General features: G+C 36.5%; 2 protein-coding genes across 6 annotated transcripts in view; both read right to left on the bottom strand.

The window, feature by feature from the left end:
- The window catches only part of Gnb4 (G protein subunit beta 4), a 40639-nt gene continuing 13233 nt past the window's right edge, over positions 1–27406 (bottom strand). For 4 of the 5 annotated variants that reach the window (XM_074073718.1, XM_020168614.2, XM_074073716.1 and 1 more), the window contains exons 2-10: positions 26967–27065; positions 19950–19988; positions 18824–18930; positions 14671–14734; positions 13013–13175; positions 11859–11925; positions 11557–11758; positions 7359–7575; positions 1–4680 (exon numbers count right to left, since the gene is read on the bottom strand). In XM_074073718.1, the coding sequence (XP_073929819.1) occupies positions 4574–4680; positions 7359–7575; positions 11557–11758; positions 11859–11925; positions 13013–13175; positions 14671–14734; positions 18824–18930; positions 19950–19988; positions 26967–27023 (1023 nt within the window). In that variant the 5' untranslated portion in view covers positions 27024–27065 and the 3' untranslated portion in view covers positions 1–4573. The remainder of the gene's footprint in view (positions 4681–7358; positions 7576–11556; positions 11759–11858; positions 11926–13012; positions 13176–14670; positions 14735–18823; positions 18931–19949; positions 19989–26966; positions 27066–27406) is intronic. The other variant, XM_020168615.2, reaches the window with a different exon arrangement.
- LOC109689668 (mitochondrial import inner membrane translocase subunit TIM14) lies at positions 16111–18164 on the bottom strand. Its single transcript, XM_074073719.1, is given in 3 exon segments — positions 16111–17535; positions 17537–17657; positions 17660–18164. Coding segments are annotated over 3 exon segments (342 nt in total). The 5' UTR covers positions 17805–18164; the 3' UTR covers positions 16111–17459.

Raw genomic sequence — 27406 nt, 5'->3', positions numbered from 1 at the left:
TCTGGTTAAAAGCACTTTATTGATTACAGTATCAATTCACAGCAACATTTCACAGAGCAGCTGTACAAATAAAGGAATGAATCACTAAATGAAAGATCTATGAATACTGGTAAAATCATGGCACATCCACAGTTTATAAGGTTTAAACTTTTGTAAGAGGTTTTTGGGGAGAGGTTTTTTTTTTTTTGTCTTTTCTTTTTTGGTGCTGGGATCGAACCCAGGGCCTCACGCATGCTAGGCAAGCGCTGTACCACCGAGCTACATCCCAGCCCTTGTAAGAGGTTTTAACCTAACATGTTTACTTCTGTAATTAGATACACCACTGACAGTTATAGTTGGCCACAATTGTGTAGAAACTAGTCTAGGTGAAGAAAAACATTTTCAATGACTTAACAGAAAAATATTTTAACCAATTTTAAGGACACTGAGATGTGGGTGCCTTTGGATAAGAAAATGCAAATGTTCAGATGCGTCTTAGAAAACAATAGGATAGAGCACCATTGTGTAACAGACAGAAGAGGCTTGAAATGTGTCCTACCAACTATCACTAGGATTCTGTTAACTAAAAAATAAATGCTTTATGATATTTAAAGTTTTGTTGGGCACATTTAACACCAAACAACAGTCTGCCCACCCCACCTCCCAGTAATGCTGCATTCTCATAGTTGTGTTTATAAAATCAGCCACTGGACTTTAAGAAGAAGGCTGTTAGAAAATTTTATCAACATGCAAAACATTTATTAAATACAAGGTATACTATCATCATTCCTAGAGTAATAAATTTTTACAACTGCTAGCTTAGACATTCTATAAACCATTTTAATGAGTACCTATTGTAACCAATAAAATATGTCAATGAATTTGAGGCTACTCAAGACAAACAGCAAAACAATCTGAAGTGTACTTCATACTGCACCTAGTTCAATTTAAGATATCAGCTACTCATTGTGTTACCTTTCTCATAACAAAGGTAATCTTACCTATGGATGGCTTTAAAAATTCTAACAGAAGTTAAGAAATACTTTTAAATTAGAAAGAGAAGCTGAACATAGTTCTTAATTTAAAAAATTTTTAAAGCCCGACAAAGTATTTTAAAAAGAATATTCATTGCTAGTGATGACAGGCCTATCTGGGGGATTGTTTAATCAGTTTTTGTGAGTTAAACTTAACAATAAACAAGTATTGTATTACAATTTAAAATCTTAGACATTCACATCAAAGCCTAAAGTTCCCTGAACAAGTTCACTCTTAAGACACTTAAATTCTTATTAAATCCAAGACATAAACAGAGTTACAATAGTTCAGTAAAAACAGCACAGCATTTTTTAGTGATATAAATTATTATTGTCTCTTAGAGAAATCAAGATCATTTCTCTTCTAATAGATTAAAATTCCTTGACATCCCAGAAGCATTTACATCCATTATCTGATGGAGACTAGTTTACTATCACTAGTAATCAGCTCATCCAAATTGAAAATGGAAGTTGCTTACTAGGTTCTCTTGCTGTTGAAATAGAAAGTTCAAATCAACATGAGACAGGGAGGAAGCCTTGGGTATTAATAGCACAAATGCCCAAAATGAAGCTTTGTCCAAATTGAAGATGGCCTGGCTGATACCAAAAACTTCTGTCTTGAGTAGGGCTTTGGGTGATTTATTAAACCACATGGTTATCATATTCTTTTGGAAAAGAATATGTGCCTTTAAAATATTCTTGCCAGAGGTGTCTGTGCTGGTATATCCCAGCTTCTCAGGAGGCTGAGGTAGGAGGACTGTTTGAGGCCAGCATAAGCTACAAAGCAAGATATGTCTTTTAAAAAAAAAAAAGCCAAATTTCAAGAACTTTTATTTCATGTGATATAAAGAGTCCACACATCAACCTGCTGAGGCACATTATGTTTAAATGTTTCTTAAGTGGTTAAAAAAAATTAGCATGTACTAGATAACTGTAATGCTCTTGATGCAAATTTTTTCAGTCCAAGCTATACAATGTATCTACAAATTATACATTCTTACTCATTTCAGAAAGTCTTGTGCACAACCGAATTAGAAACAATCAGCTGAACTCAAATAGCAAGCAAACACAAATACATTTAGCAACTGGAACCCCCATCACTAGAAAGGATGGGTTTAACCAGTAAAGTAATATTGTGGTAATGAGATTACTTAGTCACCAATTGTCCCTGGGTACAATTAGCCATAAATGTGTTTGTTAGTGGTTAGTTTTCAGTTGCCTAGAACATAGGAGAATTGCTTGGAATTCCTCTCTACACAAATTTATGACATGAAAATGTCACTTTAAGTGCTCAGTGGTACAGCACTTGCCCAGCATCTCTATTTTGCCTCTCTGACTAAAATATTACTATGATAACATTCAAGCAGAAGAGATACTCATGTAGTTTTTTTTTAATATGTGATAGAAATGCTTTCCTGAAAGGGAGCTTGGAATGAATTACTGACCTACATGGTAAACTTCCATACACTTGCACTGCTTTTGGGGAATGAATACATTGCTTATCTCAGGCTAGAGGTGTAGTAGCTCAGTGGTAGAGTGCTTTCCTAGTATAGCATGCACAAGGCCCTAGGTTTGATCCCCAGCACTACAAAAATAAAATAAAAAAGTGCCTATCCCAAAGAGCTGTTCTTTATGAAGTGATACAAATAGTTCACAAGTAAACATTAATAGCAAAAAGTTCATAGAAATCTTAACAAAACACAAGTATACATTCACACTTGCCACTTACAATACTGTAATTTGTTCCTGTATCTTAATTTGCCTCTATTCTCTTTCTAATATCAACTGATCTTAAACAAAATTGACACTGATGTAAATTACACTTGATGCATATACCAACACATTCATAATTTAAAAATGAAAATTCATAGGTATAATTTGGGAGTTTCTAGGTAAGGGTTACATGTGATCAAAAGTTAACAGAACTATCTTAACAGTAACTTACAGTTTACTAAGTTACAAAACACAATGCACTTTTATTTATCAAAATAACCCGTGACCAGCATCAAGCAAGACTAACAATCTTCTGTTGTCAATTATTTATATTTATTTCTAAGAGAAAACCAAAGAGGAAAAGTTGGGGTGGAGGGCATTTAGTAGGTAGATACATTATTATAACATTGACAAGTAAAATAACTGCTTGCTTGTAGCCTTCTGATGCCTCTGAAAATGGCCCTAGGAATTTTTTGGCTTTACAGTGGGGTCACTTAGATCTAGACATTCTCTGAAGCAAAACCACTTAAAAACTATTATTTTGTGTTAAAGAGAGAAATATTACAGGAGAACAAAAAGCATTCATTTTAAGAAATCTGAGGGGCTGGGGGCGTAGCTCAGTGGTAGAACATCTGCCCATCACTCATACCATGGTGAGGCCCTGGATTCCATTCCCAGCACCATCATAAAGAAATTTTAGAGCACAATAGTGTACATTAGTTCAGATTTTATATTACATAAAACTCATAAAGCCACTTTGTTATGACTGTAAATCAGTGCTAGTGAATGGTTAAACTGTATGCATCCCTCAAAGATGTTCGTGTGGGGATGAGCACTGGAGAGCACACTGGGAAAGACTCCAGATGGAGGAAGAGTCCAAATTCTATCAAACTTCTGAAATATGAGTGCACTTTACAAACTTAGTTCCACAATATGAAATAAATAGCGAAGTCCAACTGTTCAGAGGGCTACTCAAAGTGTCAGGTGATCATTACTGGCATTTTGTGTGTGTATGTGTGCCACAGTTTGAACTCAGGGCCTCATACTTGCTAGGTAGGAGCTCTGCCACTCCTACCACCCTGTCATGACCAGCCTTTTAAAATAAGAATTATATGCTAGTATCTACTTTTTACTGATACAATAAATTACAATGAAGTTTCTAAGGAATATCCAAAATGTCTAAATGAAACCTATGGGCTTCATGTCATCTGCCCCCATCAATGGACTGCAATGAGAACTCAGATTTCTAGCAAAGGACACATGATAAACTAATGACTTGCCTCAGAGGTACCTTGCCTATCAATACTCTTAAATGTTGACCAACCGGGATCTCTTTTAGAATAAAAAGCAATGGCAGAATTCAAGGGAACTTCCTTCAAACACAGTAAACACACATATATAGGATCTCTTCCATCTGTTACTGTGCCTGTTTCTTCAATTTTACAAAACTCAAAAATGTGACATTCCTTATGTATACAAAGATTAAAATGTAGTTCTTAACAAAATGAAAACACAACAATCATCTGCTATAAAGTGTACATTCTATTCTACACAGAGAAATAATTACTCAGTACAAGCCAAACTCTGTCAGGGTTAAATTAACCCAACTACTCAAATTAATACATTGGTCCTTTTGATCTCAATAAGTACCTTTGACTTGTTGGGTATATTTTTCCCCACTTTTTTTTTTTTTTTGTAGTTTACTGAAATCTTCTTTTTGTATATAATAATCTCAATAGAAAAATCTTCACTTGCAAATGTAAGGTAGAATTTGTTTTTCACAGCTCTAGGCTGTAGCATTGATTTCTCCAGATATCAATGGAGAACAAAACATATGTATGACACAGTTAATTCCAGATTCTCAGAAAACTGTCCCAAGACCCTGTTGCCACAGCCATGCCATCATCAGTTACACCTAAACAGCTGACACGGTTGTCATGACCCGCAAGGACACCTAAAAAGAAAGTTGAGTGCAAAGTTAATAACTGTAGTTTTAGAAACAAAAACATATGTACATTAAGATCTAGAAGGGCCTGGTGGCTCACACTGTAATCCCAACTGGTCAGGAGGTGAGATCAGGAGGATCATGGTTTGAGGCCAGCCCAGGGAAAAAAAGCAAGACTCCATCTCAACCGATAAGCTGGATGTGGTGTTACATGCCTGTTAGCCATTTCACAAGAGCCATATATAGGAGGATCATGATCTGAGGCCAAAGCAGACTCTACCCAAAATAAAATTAAGCAAAGGGGCTTGGGGGCAGGGGGTGGCTCAAGTAGTAGAGCACCTGTGTAGCAAATGAAAGCCCTGGAGTTCAAACCCCAGAACTGCTAAAGGGGGAAAGGGGAGAAACATCAACAACTGTATAGGACATAAACCCACAAGGACAGTGAGAAGATGAGAGCAGGCAACAACAACAAAATTTTGTAAACTAGATGGTAACAAGTACTTCAAAATGAAGTGCCCTAGTAAGCCAAGAAACAAAACTACACTTCAGTGCCTCCAAAAGGGTTCACAGTATGGAATCCTGGTATCTCTGGAACCATGTAGGGCAAACAGGGCAAAATGAAGTTGCACTGAAAGTATTCAGAATCAGGAAGACCCCCAATGTTCTTCACACAACAGAATCAGGTGGCTGCTCACCCTGCACTTGGCATAAGACTTGAGATTTACTCCTGGGAGAGGGGAAAACAGAGTCTCCTGACTGGCAGAAAACAGACACATCTGAGACTGGTGAAACTGCTGAAAATGGAGAATCAAACTGGCTTACCTAGAGCTTATGCCTTCCAGGTAAAAAGTGGAGGACCTATCTCAGGGGAACATGGCTAGCCCAAAGGAAAAAAAAAGTGCAAGGCTGGCCTCATCCTCCTCAGTGACCAGACTGCCAACACAGCCAACTAGGTGCCCAGGCTTCAAAGTGCCTTATCCTTAAGAATGAATAAAAAGGCTAAGAAACAACAGACTTCAGGAAATATTCTAAAAATAAGGCCAGGGAACTAAGAAATAAGGAAAGGAGTGGGAAAAACAACTTGGAAACACAAAAGACAAAAAGAAATCTTCAAAAAAAAATCCCTTTCACTAACAACCTCAGAGAAACAAAGGACATCATTCATGAAAAAACAACATGGATACCATAAAAGAGGCCAAAATAGCTCTCAAATTAAAAAGATAGAGCTAAAACTTAAGAGAAGGGTGAAAGAATATGTGAGGATTTCTCTCAGAACACAAAGGGAAAAAAAAGAGAGAAAACAGAAGAAAATATAATTTAAAAAAAAAAAGACCACAGGCATCATGATGCCTACTTGTGATCTCGGCACTTGGGAGGCTGAGGTAGGAATATCTCAACTTCTAGGCAAGCCTGGGTACACAGCAAGAAACTGCCCTCTCACCTCCCTAAAAAAAGCCAAAGGATCAACCCAGGATTTTCAACATCAACATAACAGAAATTTCAGAAAAGAAAACAATGGAGAAGAAATACAATCAGATAAATCTTGCCAAATTTCCCAGTGTTACAGGGTAGGGCTTTATGGGTCAGAAAAGTCTACAAAGGGCTGGAGATGCAGCTCAGTGACAAAGCACTTGCCTAGCATGATCAAGGCCTTGGGTTCCATGTGCAAAAACAAAACAAAAAGTTCACTGATTACTCAGCACACTGGATGAAAATGGATCCAAAGACAAAACTGGTAGAAAGTTTTAAGGATTCACTGGTGAGAACTAGTGAAACAGAACTAAGTCAAAAAATTTAAGAATAAAAAAAAACATAAGCTGTATAGCAAAAGAAGTCATAGTATTCCTCATCGCTCAGCAGTAAATAGTTCATAAAAAGCTGTAATTATGTAAACACTGAATGTTCTTGTTTGTACGTAACAAAAGTTAGTATGCAGGAAAAACTGGAGGATGGGAAGGATATGGCTGTTGTGGGAGGTAAACCCTTGTTATCCATGATGATAGTAATGCCTAAAAGTTTAAAGAAAAAAAAAATCAAGTGACAGCAGAAAGGCATGTTCTTTAAAGATATGAAAGGAAGTCACTAAAAGCTCTTAAAGTAGTACTTTGAGAAGCAGAAAATAGGGGTTCGGATCAAAAGGACTGTTGTGTTTTGGTAATGAACTATATAGAACCACTTGATTCCTAAAGTATAATTTTAAAATATAATTTTGATTTTTTTTAAAAAAATTAAAACCTCTGTGTTTTAACTTGGTCCCAGTATGGTTTAATGTATATTTTAATATCATGGAACCAACAGGGTTGGAACCAAGGATGAGGCTAAGGGAAGGCAATGGGTCTATGTCCTGTCCCTTATAAGATCTGTTCCAGAAAGGCAACCCCCAGCAACTACCAACACCTGTTCTAAGAAAACTGTGATTTACAAAGGACCACACTGAGTCAGATTCATTATTTATCTTCATACCACATATGAAAACATTATAAGGACTTAAATGTCTCTCTTCAGAAATAAAGGCGCACACTGTGCACTGTCATTGCACTCTAAGGGTAACAAGAGTGAGCATGAACGAGAACCTCCATGTTACCACTTTGTGCAGCTCCAGGCTGTGTGCAGGGACCTTGAAAACTATTGATGAACCTTTTCAGGCTTGCTAAAACTCAGAACCTCGTTCACACTTATTTACTAACCTGCACGATCGCCTTTCAGCGTGTCCCACACGTTACAATTAAAGTCATCATAACCAGCTAGCAGGAGGCGCCCACTTTTTGAAAAGGCTACAGAAGTGATTCCACAGATGATATTGTCATGAGAATACAGTAATAATTCTTGGTCTGCACGGAGGTCAAACAGCCGGCAAGTAGCATCATCAGAGCCAGTGGCAAAGGCATATCCATTTGGGAAAAACTAGAACGAAAGCAATGAATGCTTTTTCCACAGATGTATACAAAAATCACAGAAGGCAGTGTAATTAATTATACAGAGACTGGCAAGGCAGATCTAGATTACCAATTTTACCACTTACCTTATGAGTGGTCACAGGGTACTAAATTATTTTTCCTTTGTTGAGGCTGGGTCTCCCTATATAATGCAGGGTAGCCTCAAACTGATGCTTTTACTTCTGCTATATAACTCAGGTTGGTCTCAAGCTGGTGATCCTTCTACCTCTGCCTCCCAAGTACTGGTGGTATAGGTGTGTACCACCACGCCTAAGATTTTTAATATTCTGGACTTTAGTTTTAGTTTCAGAGTTTGGACTTAATGAAATAATTTGCAAAGTACACAGCCCATTGTTCAGCACATAGCAAGTGTTAATAAATATTGGCTCTCGCCCTCCACATGTTCTGTTAAAACATTTAAGGCAAGTATTACTATTTAACAGAACATGTGTCTATGTATGTCTGTCTGTGTTCCTAAAGAAATAATTCCAAAATCCTACTATGAGAAATAAATAGGAAAGATTTAACAAAAAACACAAAACATCCCAATTATACAAGGTAAGCAACCAATAAAGAAACTTATGCATTCGTTTTGAATAGTATTTCTCAGGTATTGGCACAACATTGATTTTTTTTTCAGAGAAAAATCACATTTTTTATACATGTATTGGCCAACTGCACTGCTTTTGTGAGTTCATTACTCATGCCCTTTGTACATTTTCTTCCACTGGGCTGTTAGCATTATGGCTGCAATTGTCCCTTTGTTTGAATAATGTTAATATTAGTCTGTTTTATTTGTTTACTGCAACTTCACAGTTTATCATTTGTCTTGTAATACTGTTTACTTTTAAAAAATAAAACTTGAATAATCAAGTTTATCTTTTCTTTTGAGATTTCCTTCATTGCTTTATGAATAAAGTCCTTCCCAGGTTATTAACTGATAGATGTTGTACTTTCTTCTAATTCCATTTTTACATTTTAATTTTATTCATCTAGAACTTATATGACAAACAGCACTCAGTACAATGATCTAACTTAATTTTCTTATCAGTTAAGCCATTGTCCCAGTGTGAATTAACTTCTCTACTGACTTGCTGCTACATCATTTGCTACTAAATTTCTGGCAACAATCTTGGTTTGTTTTTTTTTTGCATACTTGGAATTGACTCAGGTCCTTGCACATGGTCGGTAAATGTTCTACCACTGAGCTACATCCTAGCCTTAGGGTTTTAAGGTAAGTTTGAGGGATAAATAGTTGGATCAATGGAATGTAGTTCCAGTTACTAAATACAAATATTTACTAGCAGTGTTTATGATTCTCTTCATGAAGAACTGTACATTTGGGGGCAAATTTATTTTTATTTTGTAATTCTTGTTGTTTTCAATAGGATTTTTCTTCCTTTCTATTTTCTAACAAGTTATTATTGGTACAGTAAAGCCACTGGTTTTTAAAAGTTTTTATAATCCAGAAAATACACCAAACTTTTTTGGGGGGATTTCTAGGTAATGAAATGTGCCATCTGCCAATGTTTTTTCTGCTTCCTAGTGGTATCTACTGGCTAGAAGTTTCAGAGCAATGGTGACAGTGGTATTTGCTGTCTTAGAATGCCTAGGTTGAATTTCACTAAGTCCTTCGGGTGCTAATGACAGTGTTAATAGGCTCTTGGAAATGCAAACACTTATACCTCTAATGCTATTTAGGATGGTTAAGACTGGTCCCAGTGGAGACTCTCCACACCAAATGAGGGCATGCTCTTCCTTTTCAAATTCTCCATATTGCGAACCTCTAGCTAGAAAGTCTTCCTTCCACCTACCAAAGCATCCAATTCAGTCATTCCTGGCTTAAGAAGGCCCTGTGTAAACTTTACCAACCCTTGTCTGCTCATACACTAGTGCTTCTGACCATTCCCTTCCATTTTAACAACCAGTAAACACTCTCTCGGTTGTTCTTTTGCAGGAAATTCAACAGCATCATCTACACTCAATTTTAACAGAACCCATTTGTTCTCTATGGCAGCAGAGAAGGAGAAACCTACAATGCAGCACAAAATACCCAGTCCAGAAGATCTTAGAGCCTGTGGGGTGGAGCATGCAAGCACTCTGCTCAAGGGGTGGATGACCTCACACCCTTCCACATTTCACTTCCTCAGCCACAAGTGGATCTACTATGGTTTGACTTCTGAACATAACATTCTAAACAGTGTGAGAAATTTCACTGTTAAATTAAAATCACTGCTGCTTACAATTTAAAAGTGAAATATAATAATGGTGGTTCTAATTCCACCTGAGGGGGGGAAAAGGGAAACACACACAAGATATTTTTTTGAACCATTTGATTCCAAAAGGAAGTTTCGGTGTATACTAATATTTTAATAAATATGGTACTGATGTCTTGGACAAACAAACAAACAAAAAACAATGCAGAGGGAAAAAATTAATCACTGTAAATTCACTATTTTAAGAGATTGAAAAAGAAAAACCATAGGAGCACTTGCCTAGCATGTGTGAGGCCCTGGGATCAATGCTCAGTACCATAGAAGCAGAAACAATACTGTTTATCTCAACAGATAGAGAAAAAGCACTGATAAAACTGAATACTCATTTCTGCTTTAAAAATTTAGTAATTTAAGGCTGTGTGTGGTGGTGCATGCCTGTAATTCCAGGTATCTGGGAGGCAGAGAAAGGAGGATCCTGGTTTGAGGCAAGCCCAGGCAAAAGCTAATGAGACTCAACCTTAAAAACAAGCCAGGTGTAGTGGTGCAGTCCTGTGGTCCCAGCTACTTAGGAGGCAGAATAGGAGGATCACCGTCTGAGGCACACCTAGGCAAAGTTAGTGTGCAAACCCTAATATGAAAAACTAAAAACAAAAGGATTTGGGGCTAGACTCAAGTGAGAGAGCACTTTCCACATTGGGAAGAGTGATGGGGTGAGAGCTGAGGAGGCAGGTTTGCCTGTTCTAAAACTCTATTATTCTAACCAGGCTGAGGTAGAGAGGGGAAATGAAACATTTACTTTCTCTGATGTTGTCTACAATCATATAAAAGCAGCTTTCAACATGTGAGTAACAAAAACTTACAAATTTTCTACAAAAAAATCTTCTAGTCAAACGGGAATATATTGCACACCTATCATTGTCAATTATGGTAGTTTTGGAAAAATCTAGTCTTATCGACAGACTTTGGCATCTGATTTACACAGGGCCATTTACCTGTAAGTAGTGTCTTCCATTCTCCTAACACTGCTCCAATTCTCACCATTTGATTGCCATCCAAAATGCCATTTTTTCTTTACTTATAGACATGTGACTAGTCAACCCTCATATATATGCTGAGTGGCTTAATCCCGTGGTTATCTGTTTGGGTTTTTAAAATTCAAGGTAGGTAGCTTAAACAATTTACATTATTTACTAAACATCTAATACCTGTCATTTAGTCTCCACCGCTGTGTGATGCAGGTAGCATATTATCCTGGTATGAAAAACTCAGGAAAGTGGCTCACAAAGATCGAGTGTCTGAACTAGTCTCAAGACAGCTGGCAACTGGCACTATTCGATCTTGAGTTTGGCTAACCTCAAAAACGTTAGTCTCTTTATACTGAATAGCTCCCTGTTCCTTCCTTACTGGTCTCTCTGAGTTGCTGTTCTCTGAGGCCCTAGACATATAGGACATTTTTCTCATCTAATACCTGGTGAACATCCATGAACTGCCTGTCTGCTCAAGATAACCTAGCGCTCTAATTTTGGAAATAAACTTTTATTTCCCCTGCAAATAAAGACCTAGACCTACGGATTAAACTTTTTAACATCAAACCCTATCATTTGAGGAATTCAGTGTTAAAATAGCACATTATAAGAATCCTTGAAAGCAATTTGTTTTCAAAATCATACCAGAGAATTCAGCACTTTAAATTCATAACACATTTTCTTTGAAAAAAAATGCAATTCACTTACACTGACAGCATTAATATCTGAGATGTGTCCTGTGAAAGACTGTCTACACATTCCATCTCGGATATCCCATAATTTGGAAGAGGCATCGCAAGCACCAGAAACAAAAGTCCGCATGTCAGGACTCAGGGAAAGACTCATCACATCCCCAGAATGCCCAGTGAACGTGGTGGTTTGCTGGGCAGTTTCGATGTCCCACAAAGCGCTACAGTTAAAAATAAACAAAAATATGTCATGACCCTATCTCTTCTTATGTTAGTTCCTAGTAAATGCACCCCAAGATCAGTGTTCTGGAATAAACTTACCAAGTTGTGTCTCCTGAACTTGTAACAATTTGGCTGTCATCTAAAAAGCGACAGCAGGATAAGTAGCCTACAGCATAGAAAATAGCAAATTTTAGGTTATCATTGATCAAATTACTGTTACCATATGAAATATTATTTTAAAAAATATATCTGGACAATAAGTGTCAGTATGATCTACAATTCTGCTTTTAATAACTTGTAATTCTCCACTGACTGTAACTAAACTTTGTCAGCAAATTCTTCTAAGGTTGGTAACATATCAACAGTGTACTGGCCACTCTGAAAATGACAAAGTTGAGTAAGCCATGGCCCCATCACTTGAGACGGTTACCTATGGAAGGAGCATGCTACTGTACACAACTGCAATCCATGGCAGACTGTGCTAACCACTTCGGAGAAAAACCTTAAAAAGTACTGTGAGAAATTAGAACCTCATCAAGGAAAGGTTTCTGAAATGTGCCATTTGAATACTTAACATTCATCGATGTTTCAAAATATGGAAATGCAGAGAAACACCTTTCTAAATATTTTATAAACGTATAATTAAATAGTAGTGCAAAAATGTAGCTGGGTAGAAAGCAGATGGGTGGCAATAAATTCCTAATTTGTTGAATTATGGTGTTTATACTGGCAAATAAAGCAGTACCCTATCACACAGTGAAAACTATTCAATAATGTATCCCAATGCACGCTTTCAATTACATAATTGAGTACACATGCCACAATCCCATCATTTTTCACAAGGGATTGTATTTGCTTTCTTGTGTTTTTTTCATTGTTTGGGCTTTTTTTTTTTTAATAGCAAATTCTATTTTTACAAAGACAATAGCAAGATCCCATCTGAAAAATAAACACTGAAAGAAAAATAAAATTATGGGGGCTGAGAGTGCATTTCCATGGTGGAGCATATGCTTAGCATGCGAGGGTCTTAGGTTCAAGTCCCAACACCAAAATAAGATATTAAAATAACAAAATTATGGTTATCACATGTATGACTTACATGTTATTATTTTCCTAATTCATAGTAATTTCTACTTTCCTCCAATTGACACTGATCCTTTAGGCCAGCCTGGCACGATTTGTCCTGCGTCCTTGATCAGGGCATTCTAGAGAAGAACTGGCAGGAAAGGAGGCTGGAGAGGAAAGATGCTCACCCGTGTGACCTGGCAACTCCCGGCTCACTCTCACATTTCCCTCTCTGGTTTTTAAGTTGTATATAGAGCAGATGTTGTCCAGGCCACCACAGGCAACGTAGTTACCCGAAGGAGCATAGGCACAGGTCATCACCCAGGAGGACCTCAGCGGAATGGCATGCATCTGTGACACAAACAAGCACGCAGAAACTACTACTGAGGAAAGTGACAAGAGCAGCCAGCTAGTTCTTAAACCTATTTACGATGAAGCGAATGTTACTGAAAATTAAGCCTATCTAAGAAAAATAAACCAAACAAAAACATAATGGCTTGAGAAAGTAAACAATGAGAATTAAAATACCAAACTGAAAATGTCTATTTTTTGTGCATTTTCAAGTCAGAGTTAAGAAGTGTTCTTTAGAAATAATTCTTTTAATAGAAGCGAGGCTGTAAGGATGTTTTAATGCTAATACAGTCATTTGAAAAATTAAGTGTAAAATGCTAGAAGACACTTTTAGTAAGATTCTTTTGTTTTTGCAGTCATGCTCAAAAGGGGAATTTCCTCCAACATAACACTGAACAATAAAGATGGGTAACAAGTATTAGAGTCAATTAAAATGGTTCTTCTATGAATGACAACACTAGGATCTCATTTGAATAATGGTGACAGTTTTGCATTGATCTAGTCACATCTGTCTGGTGCCTTGTTACCCTAACACCAATCCTTTGCAGGTCACATGGAAAGATTTACAGTATATGGGTTCACCAAGGCAGGGTATCAACATACTACTATGCTCTCACTTAAACTAAAATAATATTTTAGAGGGCATAATTTTTTGCTTTAGGAATATATGGTTGAAAGAGACACATTTAATTTCAATTAATACAGAAAAACTGTTATATCACATAATTATATTAGCTGGCTTTAAAATCACAGTCAGGCTGGGGGTGTAGCTCAATGGTAGAACATTGACTCCTAGCATGTGGGGGAGCCTGGGTTCTATGTCCAGATTGAAAGAAAAAAACAGGCTGAAATTATTATGTCACAAAATATTATTTTCAAATGTTTAATGAAATACTGCTATGAACCCAGAGTATAAAGGTATTTGACTTGTGAAAGTATTACTGAAGCTTTTCCACTACTACTCAACTTTAAGTCACGGATTCCTTCTAGTGGACATATTAAGAGAATCCATGATCTTGCACCACTAAGAGATCTAAACAAGCTGTAATTTGCCCCCAAACAAATGCCTGGCCTGGGCCAAAGGAAGGCTTACACTAGCCATCTAGCATGCCTGCCACTAGGCATAAAAACCTCAGGGTCATTTCAGATTAGGGGATGGAAATATTTCTTTTAGCATTCATGATCAAGTAAAGGATATGGAAATATTTTTAAATTTTCATTTATACATAAAAATGATATCTTCTTTAAAATTCAAATATGAAATATGAGATTCAAGTAAAACAGACTGAATAATGTTCCTGTACTTTGTACCTGGAAATAAAGAGACTAAATAGTAAAAACAAACACTAAGCCCAAAGAGATGATCCAGACTAAAATTAACTGAATAAATTTATTTTAGAAGGCAATTAAAGTTTGAAGTAAGAATAAAAAAAAGAACTGGTAGATAGCAAACCAAATACAAAATTATTTAAAAGAATGGTTTAAAAAATCCTACCTTATTTGTTGTATAGCTATCCCAAATAATTAATTTTCCATCTTGGGAAGCACTGACTAGTAGCCTAGAGGAAGAAATACAAAAATAATTTGACACTTAGAGGAAAAAGAGAGTTTAAATTAGGTTTGCACTGCATTAATACAGGATAGTTCAGAGAAGAAAAACAATTTTTGTAATAAACACTTGATACCAGAAAATGTTCTTCCAACTTTTAAAAAATGTATGCTGGATGCCAAAAATTTTGGGCATAAATCATAAAATTAGCTAGTGACTAAAAATATCTCTGGCTATGATTCAATTTTTCCATGGTGACATTTTAGTTATTATTCAAGGTTTTGGTAGATATTAGCAGACTGGATTCTTATTCTGATTTATTTAAATTTAATGACACAGGTTAAGAACAGGTTTACCAACCAAACCTCGTACAATCTAAAACCATCAACTGAGAGTCTGTGAACGCATGGCAGTGTTAACAGGCACAAGGCAGGATATACCTTCTGCTCGGTGTCCTCCTACCATCTGGTGGAAACAAGACTTTTATGTACATTTATGATGAATCAAGTAAGTAAAAAGTGTTAGAAGAGTGTTATAAAAATATCATAGAAGAATGAAAGAGGAAAAATAACTGCTAGGACAAGTCATCAAAAGGATGCATCTTGAAACTGGAATTTTAAGAACTAAAGATAGAGAAAAGTCTATATTCTAGGAGGAGGGTAAATATGATCCATGACAACAGCAGGAAAAATACACTGTTATCCCAGGAATTGATGGTTGATGAGAAACAGGAAAAATAAGCTGAGAAAAGTAGACTGGACTCAAAATGCAGAAAGCTTTTGTTTGCTAGGCTAAGGGGTGTGAATGCTTGAGTAAGTGATTATCACTTATTGAATTTTTAGTTCTGTTCTGGAATTTTATTTTTCACCATGGTAAAAAAACACAAAAAGTGTATAGCAAAAAACAACAACAACAACAACAAAAAACCACTCTGTTTCCTTCCCTGTAGGTAAATAACAACATCATGTAAATTTAACTTTGTTTTTACAAAAGGGAAGATCTGATAGTAGGGTGTAGGATAAACCTAAAGAAATTTCTCCAAAAATAAACTGACATCAGCATATGAGTTGAGAACATTTAGAGAATGAGTCAATAATCAGAATGGATGGGAAGACAATGTCAGATGGGTTTGTTTCTGGGTGATATTTTGGTTTTGAGAAAAATTTTAAGGAAAAGAAGAATCAGAATCACTAACATTATTTCAAGTGCTTGCATTTGGGTTAAAAGTTTGCTGTATCAACAAGGCAACATATTTTATTTTTTTTTCTTTTATTATTCATATGTGTATACAAGGCTTGGGTCATTTCTCCCCCCCTGCCCCCCACCCCCTCCCTTACCACCCACTCCGCCCCCTCCCTCTCCCCCCACCCCCTCAATACCCAGCAGAAACTATTTTGCCCTTATCTCTAATTTTGTTGAAGAGAGAGTATAAGCTATAATAGGAAGGAACAAGGGTTTTTGCTGGTTGAGATAAGGATAGCTATACAGGGAGTTGACTCACATTAATTTCCTGTGTGTGTGTGTGTTACCTTCTAGGTTAATTCTTTTTGATCTCACCTTTTCTCTAGTTCCTGGTCCCCTTTTCCTATTGGCCTCAGTTGCTTTTAAGGTATCTGCTTTAGTTTCTCTGCGTTAAGGACAACAAATGCTAGCTAGTTTTTTAGGTGTCTTACCTATCCTCACCCCTCCCTTGTGAAGGCAACATACTTTAATCTTAAAAATGAGAATAAAACATTCACCCCAGCTTTACGTCAGTTGTCAATTTCAATTATACAATCTTATCTATCCTCTCCTGAGAAGCACATTCTTGAGTATCTTGTTTATTGTCTGAGAGCAACAAGGAGGCTTCCTCTATGTATACTTTTAGTGTCTTCCAGAAGAAGAGAATGCATCTGCAACTTCTAAAAAATGTCTTGACCCAGTACAATAATAAAATATATACATATATATATAAACAAAACCAAATGTTACCCCATTAATATATAAAATGTTTATGTTTTTACATATCGGTTAAAAAATAAATGTAATTTATTATGGGGCTTTTTTTGGTGGTACTAGGGCTTGAACTCAGGACCTAATGCTTGCTAAGCAGGTGCTCTACCACCTGAACTACTCCACCAGCTTTAAGTGAAATTTAAAAAGGAAAAAAATCATAATGTCTTAAGCCAGCCACTGGTGGTTCCTTCCTACTCAGGAAATAGCAATCAGGAGGATTGCAGCTAGAACCCAGCCTGAGTAAATAAAACCCATCACAAAAAGGACTAGCAGAGTGGCTCAAGTGGTAAGAGCACCTGCCTTACAAGTGTTGAGGCCCTGAGTTCAAATCCCAATACCACCAAAAAAAGACATGTCTCCTTTTGGATTTTACCCACCAACATGAGTCAATTGCTGAGGCAACAGGCAGACCTGCTACTGCCAGACATGCTGGGAAAAGCAGAGTCTGCACTGCAACCCTAGGAACACAGTGAACAGTGGTGAGCAGGACATCTAAATTGCAAGCCCAAGGTGCTCAGTAATGTAATGCAATCCTTTGTGAATTTAGGTAATAAGAAACTAGAGCAATATCCACTAACTTGCACATGAAAGGTGTTTAACAAACATTTGCTTCTTTTTTTAAAAAAACTTGTTTGTACTGAATCATTTACAAAAATTTATCTCAGAGGCATTTTTAAATAAAAAGTTGGCATTCATACACATAAATTATACTAGTATGAACTTAAAATTCATCATATTTTTCATTTTTTAGCTTGATCTTCTCGTAAATCTTTAGCTTCATTGATTTTGGCTGCTACATAAGGAGATCCTCCTTTGATGATTTAAGAGCATAATTTGTCGATAAGCATCTCTAATTTTTCCTTTATTGGCAGTAGGGCTTACACCTAGTAGTAATGCTGCTTCTCGTTTTGTCATTTTGGGTTCAAACCCACCTCTTAATAGCCACCACTGAAGGCAGATTTTGGTAGACTTTGAAAAACTTGTTTTACTTGAGGCTTCATATGATTCATGGCTTCTAAGACATATTGGCCTGAAAATCCTGCAGCAGAAATGCTCAGTCCAACTGCAACCACTGTGCTGGCCATGGCTCATGCTCAGCTCCCCTGTCCCCACCCGGAGCGCGGTTCATCCCAGTCCAGGCACCACAGCTACCAACTATGCGCCTTTACCAGAAAGCGATGCAGCCACAGCCAGCGAGCACAAGCTCCCAAACACTGGAGCCTTACGAAAACATTTGCTTACTAACTCAAATTTCAAGGTTAATATACAAAAATTGCTTTGGGGCCACATGTGGGTAATACATGTTTATAATCCATCACTTGCGTTTTCTTTGGCTATCTACAGTTATTTATTTTAATTTTTGCACCCAAAATATTGTTTTTTGGTTTTTTTATTTGTTTATTCATATGTGCATATGTGCATACACTGTTTGGGTCATTTCTCCACGCTCCCGCTCTCCCCCCCCCCCCACTCCCTCACTTCCAGGCAGAATAGGTTCAGAAGTTGCTTTTGGCTTAAAAAAAAAGCATAATACCCCAAGGCAAAGAAATCATTTCCCTTCACAGTTTTCCCAGATCACTTGACAAAGATTTTTTGACAGATAAATTTATTTCCCATATTAAAAGTTTTTAAACTCCAGGCTAGGGGTAAAGCTCAGTAGTAGAGCTCTTGCCTACCATGAATAAGCCCCTGGATTGCTCCTCAGCACCACAAAAAAAAAAAAAGAAGAGAAAGAGTTTTTAGATGGGCATGATGGTATACACCTATAATCCCAACTATTCCGAGGTGTAGGTCAGAGGACGGCTTTGAGCAAAAAGCACAAATCCTGATCTGAAAAATAACTAAAGCAAAAAAAACACTGAGGGTATAGCTCAAGTGACAGAATACCTGTCTAGCAAGCACAAGATCCCTAAGTTCAAACCCCATGCCACCAAAAAAGTCTCTCAACTTTTCAAGTGTCAATGAATACTCTTAGTGAAAGCCAAGTGTTCATATGGGATGCATTTTCTGCAAACACTTCAAATTACGATTTGTTTTTAAACAAAAAATTCTAACAATTCTTAAAACCAATTCTGCTGACAGTTTCAAAATGACAGGCACAAACCTTGAATCATATCCCCAGTGCATGGCATAGATTTTAGCTAGGTGGCCTCGCAACGTCCGCCTTGTTCTCATTTGTATTCGACCCACGGAGTCCGTATTTGATGTGATCTTTAGAAAGCAACAAAAATGTTACTATTTACCTTAGACATAGTTCAGGAGATAAACTAGAAACAACAAGTTAAAAAAAAGCAGACACAAGATTTATAGTAAAGGTAATTTAATACAAATAATTCCACACATCATTATGGAATCAAGTACTGTTTATAAAAACTATGATTAACTTAAAATAATCCTATGCACTATTAAAGATACGAAGACTTTCTCACACTACTAACTAAAAAGAAGAGAAAAACTCCTAAATCTTAGTAAACACTGCACACTAAAGACTAGGAAAGGTAAAGGGGGATAGAGGGAGACTGGGCATCGGGTCTCACAGTGCAAGTCATATAGGAAGAGCAAGTTCTTCTACAGCAGAGTAGAGTGACTATAGTTTACAACAGCCTATTATGCATTTCATACAGAACTAGAAGAGAGGAGCTCAGAGCTTCCCAAACACAAAGCAACAATAAATGTTTAAGGAAAGGGAAATGATAATTACCCTGATTTGATCATTACACACTATATACGTGTATCAAATTTTCACACTGCATGCATAAATACTAAGAAAATACCAGCCACAAATAAAAATCTGTAAGTAGATGATCAAAGATTTAAACATTTATAATTTTATCTATAAGAAAGCCAGTTTTATATGTGTATAGAACAAAAAATATTTCCTTAGTAAAAGTGACGGATATTAATTAAAGTAATGAAACCTTCATACATTTCCACAAGGAAAAACAGGCTTCATCAGGGTATACCAAAAAATATCAGAAATTTGCAAAAAATCAGAAACTACTTAAAAGCAAGCACAAAGTAGATGAGTGTACGTATTTTATAGCATATATTTTTCCATAGACTTCTATTTTAACAGCATTATTTTAAAAACACTTGTGCTGCATAGCATTTCACATAGAGATTTGATTTATTTTCAGTTGGGTACCAACAAAACTAACCTGAATGTCATTTGCATTAGTGTCGGGTTATCTCACATAAATTACTAAAAAAATGAGGAAAAAACAGTTTACCTGAACAAGCGTAGCATCATTACATGCTTTCCTGGCATCCTAGAGTAAAGAAAGATGATTAAAATACACTGAGATGTGGAAACTTCTAAATATGAATAAAATAACATGTTAATGAAAATACAGAAAATACAAATAAACTTTTTTTTGTCCCAAATGATCTTCATTTAAAGCAAAATTTGAGACAAAATTCACATAACATAATTTACTTTTAGGTACGTAATCCAGTGATTTTCACCATATTCACAATGTTGTGTAAACAGCACTGCTATCCAATTTTGAAAGATTTCTATCACTCCCAATAAAAAACTCTATGGTCCATTCTGATTCCCCTCTCACTATCCCTCAACAATCATTAATTTACTCTTTCTATGGCTTTGCCTACTTTTGGACATTTCATACAAATAGTCATATAGTATGTGACTTTCGTGTCTTTCCTTTAGTCTGTGCTCAAGGTTCGGGTACTAATCAGTACCTTGTTCCTTTTATGGCTGAATGATATCTCATTGTATGAATATACCACAATTTGTTTATCCATAATTAAAATTGATAAACAGAGTTGCTTTTACTTTTTGACAAATAATGGTGCTATGAACATTCACACACAAATTTTTGTGTGTACTTTTGTTTTTAACTCTTTTGGTAATGTATTACCTAAGGGTGGAAAAGGTGGGTGATATGGTAACTCTCTACCTGTCAAATTGCTTTTTCACAGCAGCTCACCATTTTACATTCCCAACAGCAGCATATGAGGGTTCTAATTTCTCAGTTTCATCATATCCTCACCAATACTTATTATTGTCAATTCTGCTTTTAAATTATAGCCATCTTGCGGGTATGACGTGGTGTCTCACTGTGGTTTGATTTGTATTTTTTTCCCTAATGACTAATGATGCTAGCGTCTATGCATGCATGCACTTATTGGGCATAATATATCTTCTATGGAGGACTAGCTCTTCAAAGACTTTGGCAATTATTTAAATTAGGTTGTCTTCTTGTTGTCCAATTATAGGAGTTCTTCACATATATTCTGGATTGCTCTCGTTCTGTTACAGCTGCTTTTTTTTTCTTCTTGATAGAGTCATTTGACACACAAGTTTTTAATTTTGATGTCTGAGTTATCTATTTTTTTCTTTTGTGGTTTGTCCTTTTCTTTTTTCCAGTCATGGGTGTTAAATTCAGGGCCTTGGCATGCTAGACAAATGATCTACCACTGAACTATACCCAGTCCTTGTGTTTGTACTTTTGATGTCATATTTAATTATTGTCTAATCCAAGGCCACAAAGATTTATAACTATGTTTACTTCTAAGAATTTTACATTTTTAAACACTCACAGATCCCATTTTGAGTTATTTTTTGTTCATGGTGTGAGGCAGGAGGGCTAAATTCCTTTTTCTGCAGGTGGTTATCCAATTGTCCCAAAACTGTTTATCAAAGACTATTCTTTTCCTGTTGAATGATCTTGTTACTCTTATTGAAAATCAATAGATCACAGATATATGTACTTAAATCTCACATCACTCCACAAATATATTTTTTAATAATTATTTAAAAAAATGTATCCCCCTAATTAAAAATTATCTAGGTTGATTTAATAGGCTCATAGTATTTATAGTTATATATTTTTTTCAGTACTGGGATTTGCACTCAGAGCTTTGAGTCACTCCAGCAGCCCTTTGTAGTGATGGGTTTTTTCAAGATTGGGTCTCAGGAACTATTTGCCTGGAGCTGGCAATCTTCCTGATCTCTGCTTCCTGAGTAGCTAAGGATTACAGATGTGAGCCACTGGTGTCTGGCTTCAGAGTTGTATTTGTTACTAAGTTTCAGCAGAAAACTGAAACTTTTGTTTTACACATATGCCTTACACAGGCAACTGTTAATTGTTGACATTAGAAGGAAATATTTTAAATCCAATATGCAAAAAAAAAATTTGGTGCTGGGGATCAAACCAGCACTTGCTGTACAACTGAGCTATATTTTCAAGCACAAGAAAATACTTTTTATGTAACAGGAAACAATTTACACTGAGTGACAGCTATTATATATGGGTTTTTTTTTCTGGTGATACTGAGAATTGAACTCAAGGCCTTGTGGCAAGTGCTTTACCACGTGATCCATGCCCCCAAGCCCAGCATCTATATTCTTATTTAAAACAAATTCCCTACAAGTAAATAAAGAGAGCTTAAGTTTTTACATAAACTGAGGGAAGATAATGAAACAGAAATCAATGTAGCAAAATAAGAAAGGCAACAAATAATGTATTCAATAATCAACAAAACATTGTTTTTCTTTCATTTAGGTGTTGGGGATTGAACCCAGGACACCTCATGCATACTAAACAGTATGTTCAACCACTTATCTATACTCCCAATACCAACAAAACATTTGAAACCAAATATATCAGTTAATACCAAATTTAGAGAATTTAGATAAATGCTAGACTTTAAACAATTTTTCCCCTCAAAGGTTAGTGTAGCACCCTCTTTGCCTACAGTGCTTAGTATATTCCTAGGTAAAGAAAAGGCATACAATATTTGTTGAATAAAATGCCTGCCTCAGTTGGCAGTAAAGACTGGATGGAAGATATGATATTTTTGGCTGCTCTTCCAGTCTGTTGATAAACACTTAGACTATCTACATACGGGTGCTCACAGTAGCTGCACAAAAACATGATCTGATTCTCTCATTCTTAGCCAAATTGTGGGTTTAGAGACCTCACCGGGGAAGAAATAATTTAGCCCACTTTCCTGCAATGAAAATAATTTCTAGAAACGAAAGGCCTGATCTATGTTTTAAAATTGTGAACTTGAAGACTAAATTCTAAGAAAAATGGTTCTCTGGAATAAAGTTTTATGAAACTGAACATCATAGGCCATCTTTTTCAATTTAGTCATCTGATAAAAAAATCGGTTAAATAAAAAGATTATTTTAAAAAGGGCTGATGGAGTGGCTCAAGTGGTACAGTGCCTGCCTAGCAAGCCTGAGGCCCTGAGTTCAAACCCCAGTGCCACCAAAAAGAAAATTATTAAAAACTTGGTTGAACACAACATCTCAGGCGTCATTCTATGAACTCCACAGCATAATGAACAAGTAAGAGTCCCTGGCCTCACAGAGCCTACATTAGTATTAAGAATACAATTTTAAAACTATGAATTCAAACTACTGAACTATGGCAAAAATCAGTATCGAAAATTAAATCATGTTGCAATACAAGAATTTTACCAATATCTTAGCAATAGTTACTTGCAAACTTACATTATTCAAATAACTTACTCAGATCAAGAATTTTTATGACTATATCCATCAGAAAACCAAATATAAAAGAATTCTATACTGTTCACCATAACAAAAAAATACAAGATCTGATATTAATGTGTTTGTACAAAAGAAAAAGGTGACATTATTTCTCATTCTAAATCAAAGATGTAACCTTTACAAAAAAGAAAACAAAAATTTGCTTTTTCTATTTGTGTTCTTTTGAGTTTAAAATTAATCATCTAGGATACTAAATAGCATACATTTCCATTATGCCATGCATTTATACCATCTAGTATATTATATTTTAGGTAAAAGTATAGTTAGCTTATATTTCTGGAAGGGAGGGGGAAAAGGACAAAAGGAAGGTAGGGTCTTCAAATGTTGTGTTACACTCCTACTGAGGAGAAGAGTCCATTGTGTTTTAACATACATGTGGCTACCGGAAATTACAGAAGAAGATTATCCCTCAAACACCTGTGCCCATGACATTGTGCTTGGGATGTTACTCAGATGGCGAGATGATTCCATTAAAGTAAAGTGGTAGGGGTACTTGTGCACAAGGAACTAAAATATAAGGCAGATTATGATCAGCTCTGTCACAGAAGTCTGATGTGCTACATGAGTAAGGAACTGCACTCATGGCATTAGCTTAAGTCTTTCATGGATTATTTAATTATCTGTACAAACTTACAAAGTAGGCCACAGTATTCTTGCTTCCTGGCAAAGAGAATGAGCGTGAAGAAAGTTAAAAAACTTGACCATGGCAATGGTTTAATGCTGTCTTCTAATAAAACAAAGTGAGTAAATCCAGGTGGAGAACTTTCATAAGGCTTTTAGAGGAGGATTAGAATTCAACAGCTAGGATTTTAAACAGCAAAATTGGACCAGCATTAGTATAACTCCAAGCAAAGGAAGTAATTTGATAAAAGGCAATCAAGTAGGAAAGAGCAATGCATGTTCAAGGAATAGTGAAACGACAGCCAGGCTAGTACAGCCACAGCACAGGTGGTAGGGAAGAATGTTAAATGTGGCTGGGAGGCAGTGCTCCCCAGTGCAAGAGAGCACAGGCTTTGGAGTCAAAGCATACCAGGCCTGAATCCTGGATCTACCTCTTCTACTTATGTTCTTTAGCAAGTTATTTAACCTCACTGAGCCTCCATTTCCTCAACTACAAGATGAAGTAATCCCAGGTACTAGAATTACATAAACTGGGCATGTGGCCAGCCACCAGTCGCTCCTGCTCAGCATCAGAAGTAAGTGACACAAAGAAGAGATAGAGAATTCATTCTGGTGGGACTGGGGATTTAGCTCAGTGGTGAAGTGTTTGCCTACTATGCACAAGGTTCCAGGTTCAATCCCCAGCAATGTAAAAAATAAATAAAATAAGGGCTAGTAGAGTGGTTCAAGTGGTAGAGTGCATATCTAGCAAGCATGAGGCCTTGAGTTCAAACTCCAATACCACCAAAAAAGATAAAATAAGCATTCTAGTGGTAGTAATAAAGCCTGAGTATCCCTAGTCTGAAAATCCAAACCCTGAAATGCTCCAGAATCTGAAACTTTTTGAGCACCATCATGATGTCACATGTAGAAAATTCTACACCTGGCCTTATGTGACAGGTGGCACACTAAACATATTGTACAAAGTCACTTTCAGCTATATGCATATGGTATATATGAAACATAAATGAATTTTGTGTCGAGACTTTGTTCCTATCCCCAGGATATCTCATTACATATATGCAATGATTCCAAAGTGCAAAAGATATGATATCCTAACCACATCTGGTCCCAAGTGCTTTGGATAAGGAATACTGAATTGTAACATCTACTTCAGAGATTAGTGAAGTCTTCTGTGTTTACCTCGGCCGAAAATAAAACCTTCCTTTGTTTTGACAACTTTGTTTAAATAAGAAAGATAACAAAACTCAGAGTTTTGTTGTTGTTTGCAGTGCTAGGGACTGAACCCAGGGCCTTGTGTATGCTAAGCAAACACTCTACCACTGAGCTACACTCCCAGCCCTCTCAGTTGATATTCACATCTAAATCATTAATTTCCTTGAATTTCTGGCAATAACTCTGGTTATGACTTTACTTCATTGAGATCAACACTTTGCTGGGGAGTGTTCTTCACCCATCCCTTGTATTTTTCTCCTTTCTTTTCTTTAATATCTCTATATAGATTTTATTCATTTTATTTATTTATTTATTCATTTATTTATTTACTTTCCTGGTGGTACTGGAGTTTCAACTCAGAGACTTATACTTGGCTAGGCAGCCACTCTACCACTAAGCCATGGCCCTATCCCTTTTTTTGCTTTAGCTTTTTTTCAGATAAGATCTAGAGTTTTTACATAGCTAGCTTGCGATCCCTCTACCTACACCTCCCACATAGCTATACCTGCCACCATACCTGGCTTATTTTGTTGAGTTGGGTCTTACTAACTTTGGCCCAGTCTGGTCTTGAACCATTATCCTCTGGATTTCTGCCTCCTGAATAGTTGGGATGACAGGCGTGAGCCACCATGCCCAGCCTTATTCTTCACTTTTAGATTATACAAGTTCTTCTGAAATAACTATTGCAAAAGATTCATATTGGGAAGGGACATAACTGTGCTCCAAGTTTTCAGAGATTTGCCCTGCTTTATGCTAAAGTTCTTCATTTATATTCGTAAGTTGTTTTTCCCTGTGAAAGGAAGCAGCCAGCTGCCAGACTACTTACAAACTTGGTCTTTTTCCTTCACCCTCTCATAGTTGGCAGCATTAACTATAACATTTCATTCTTCTGCTTTCTTTGATATTCCTCAGTGCCAACAAGTCCAAGCAAGCATCTGCTTCATAATTTTGAAGAAGGGATTGGAAGGTTTGTCCCTTAGTGAGCACCCCTCCTCTGTGGAGACTGACAGCTTCAGGTGATCCTGTCCAAATTCTGAGAGTTGCATTTGGCAACTCTCCCCATCGTAGTATGCTCTGAAGTTCTAAGTGTCTTTCTTTTGTTTGGTGGCACTGGAGTTTGAACTCAGGGCCTCACGCTTGCTAGGCAGGTGCTCTACTACTTAGGCCATGCTCCCAGTTTTTTTCTTTAGTTATTTTTCAGGTAAGAGCTTGAGTTTTTTTCTCAGGTAGGCTTTAGAGTGCAATCCTCCTATTTATACCTCTGGCATAGCTGGGACCACAGATGCTCACCACTATGCCCACTTAATAATTGAGATGAGGGTCTCACTAATGTTTTGCCCAGGCTGTCTCAAACTGCAACACTCCCAAGTAGCTGGAATTACAGGGATGAGCCACTGTGCCCAGCCTCTAAGTGTTTTTCAATTTCATTAAAGCCAGAGCTTGTACTTGGTCCTTACTTTCTTTTCTGTTTTGAGTTGATTTCCAAGACTAAAATACACCAGACATGTCTTGATTCTATATCATAATTATTGTTTCTGCAATCTAATATTTTAGAGATTGATATTTTCCTAGTATATTACAATGTGATTTATCTGCCTCATTGTATTACACTAAAAATCTGATTCTAGGTGTACAAATAAGAAGAGAATTATGTTTGTCTTTCAGCTGGGGTTAACTTCTCAGGGGCACAGAAGCCATTTGTCTGCACAGGTACTTGTTAGGAATGATTTTAAGAGGCGTGATAAAATCAAATTTATCATTTCTAGTCATAAATTATTTAATATATGTAGTCTAATAAAACTAATACAATTTATACATTGCTGTTACTAAATAAAAGTGTTAAGACTTCAAAATACAAAGTTCTTACCTGGATCTGATTCCTCAGTTGTTCTGCTTCCTGCCTCAACTGTTCCAGTTCACTCATCTTGTGGATCTGTTTCCTTCAGGAATTACCAAGCAAAAACAGCTGTTAAAAACAGAGAGAGACTGAGATTCAGTTTTTCATTTGTATCTCAGTTTACTTTTAAAACACTGATACATAACTTCTTTTTAGTCAAATGCTTAGTAAATGAAGATCCAGATTATTTATTGAAGTGTTCTGTGGACCAATGTGACATGAAAGTTGTTGGTATCAAAATGGAGTCACCTCTGTTAAACCCTAGCAAAATGGAGTCAGAAGCCAAGAAGGAGGAACCTTTACACACACCTGCCTGTTAAGGAACTATTCAAGGAATTCCTCAAAACCACAGTGTTCTAGATAAGCAGCTGACACACAGATACCTGCCTAACAACTGCTGTCTCCTGCAA

This window comes from Castor canadensis, chromosome 5 (assembly GCF_047511655.1).
Source record: "Castor canadensis chromosome 5, mCasCan1.hap1v2, whole genome shotgun sequence".
In the NCBI taxonomy this organism is placed as follows: Eukaryota; Metazoa; Chordata; class Mammalia; order Rodentia; family Castoridae; genus Castor; species Castor canadensis.
This window is presented reverse-complemented; position numbering and strand designations above follow the sequence as displayed.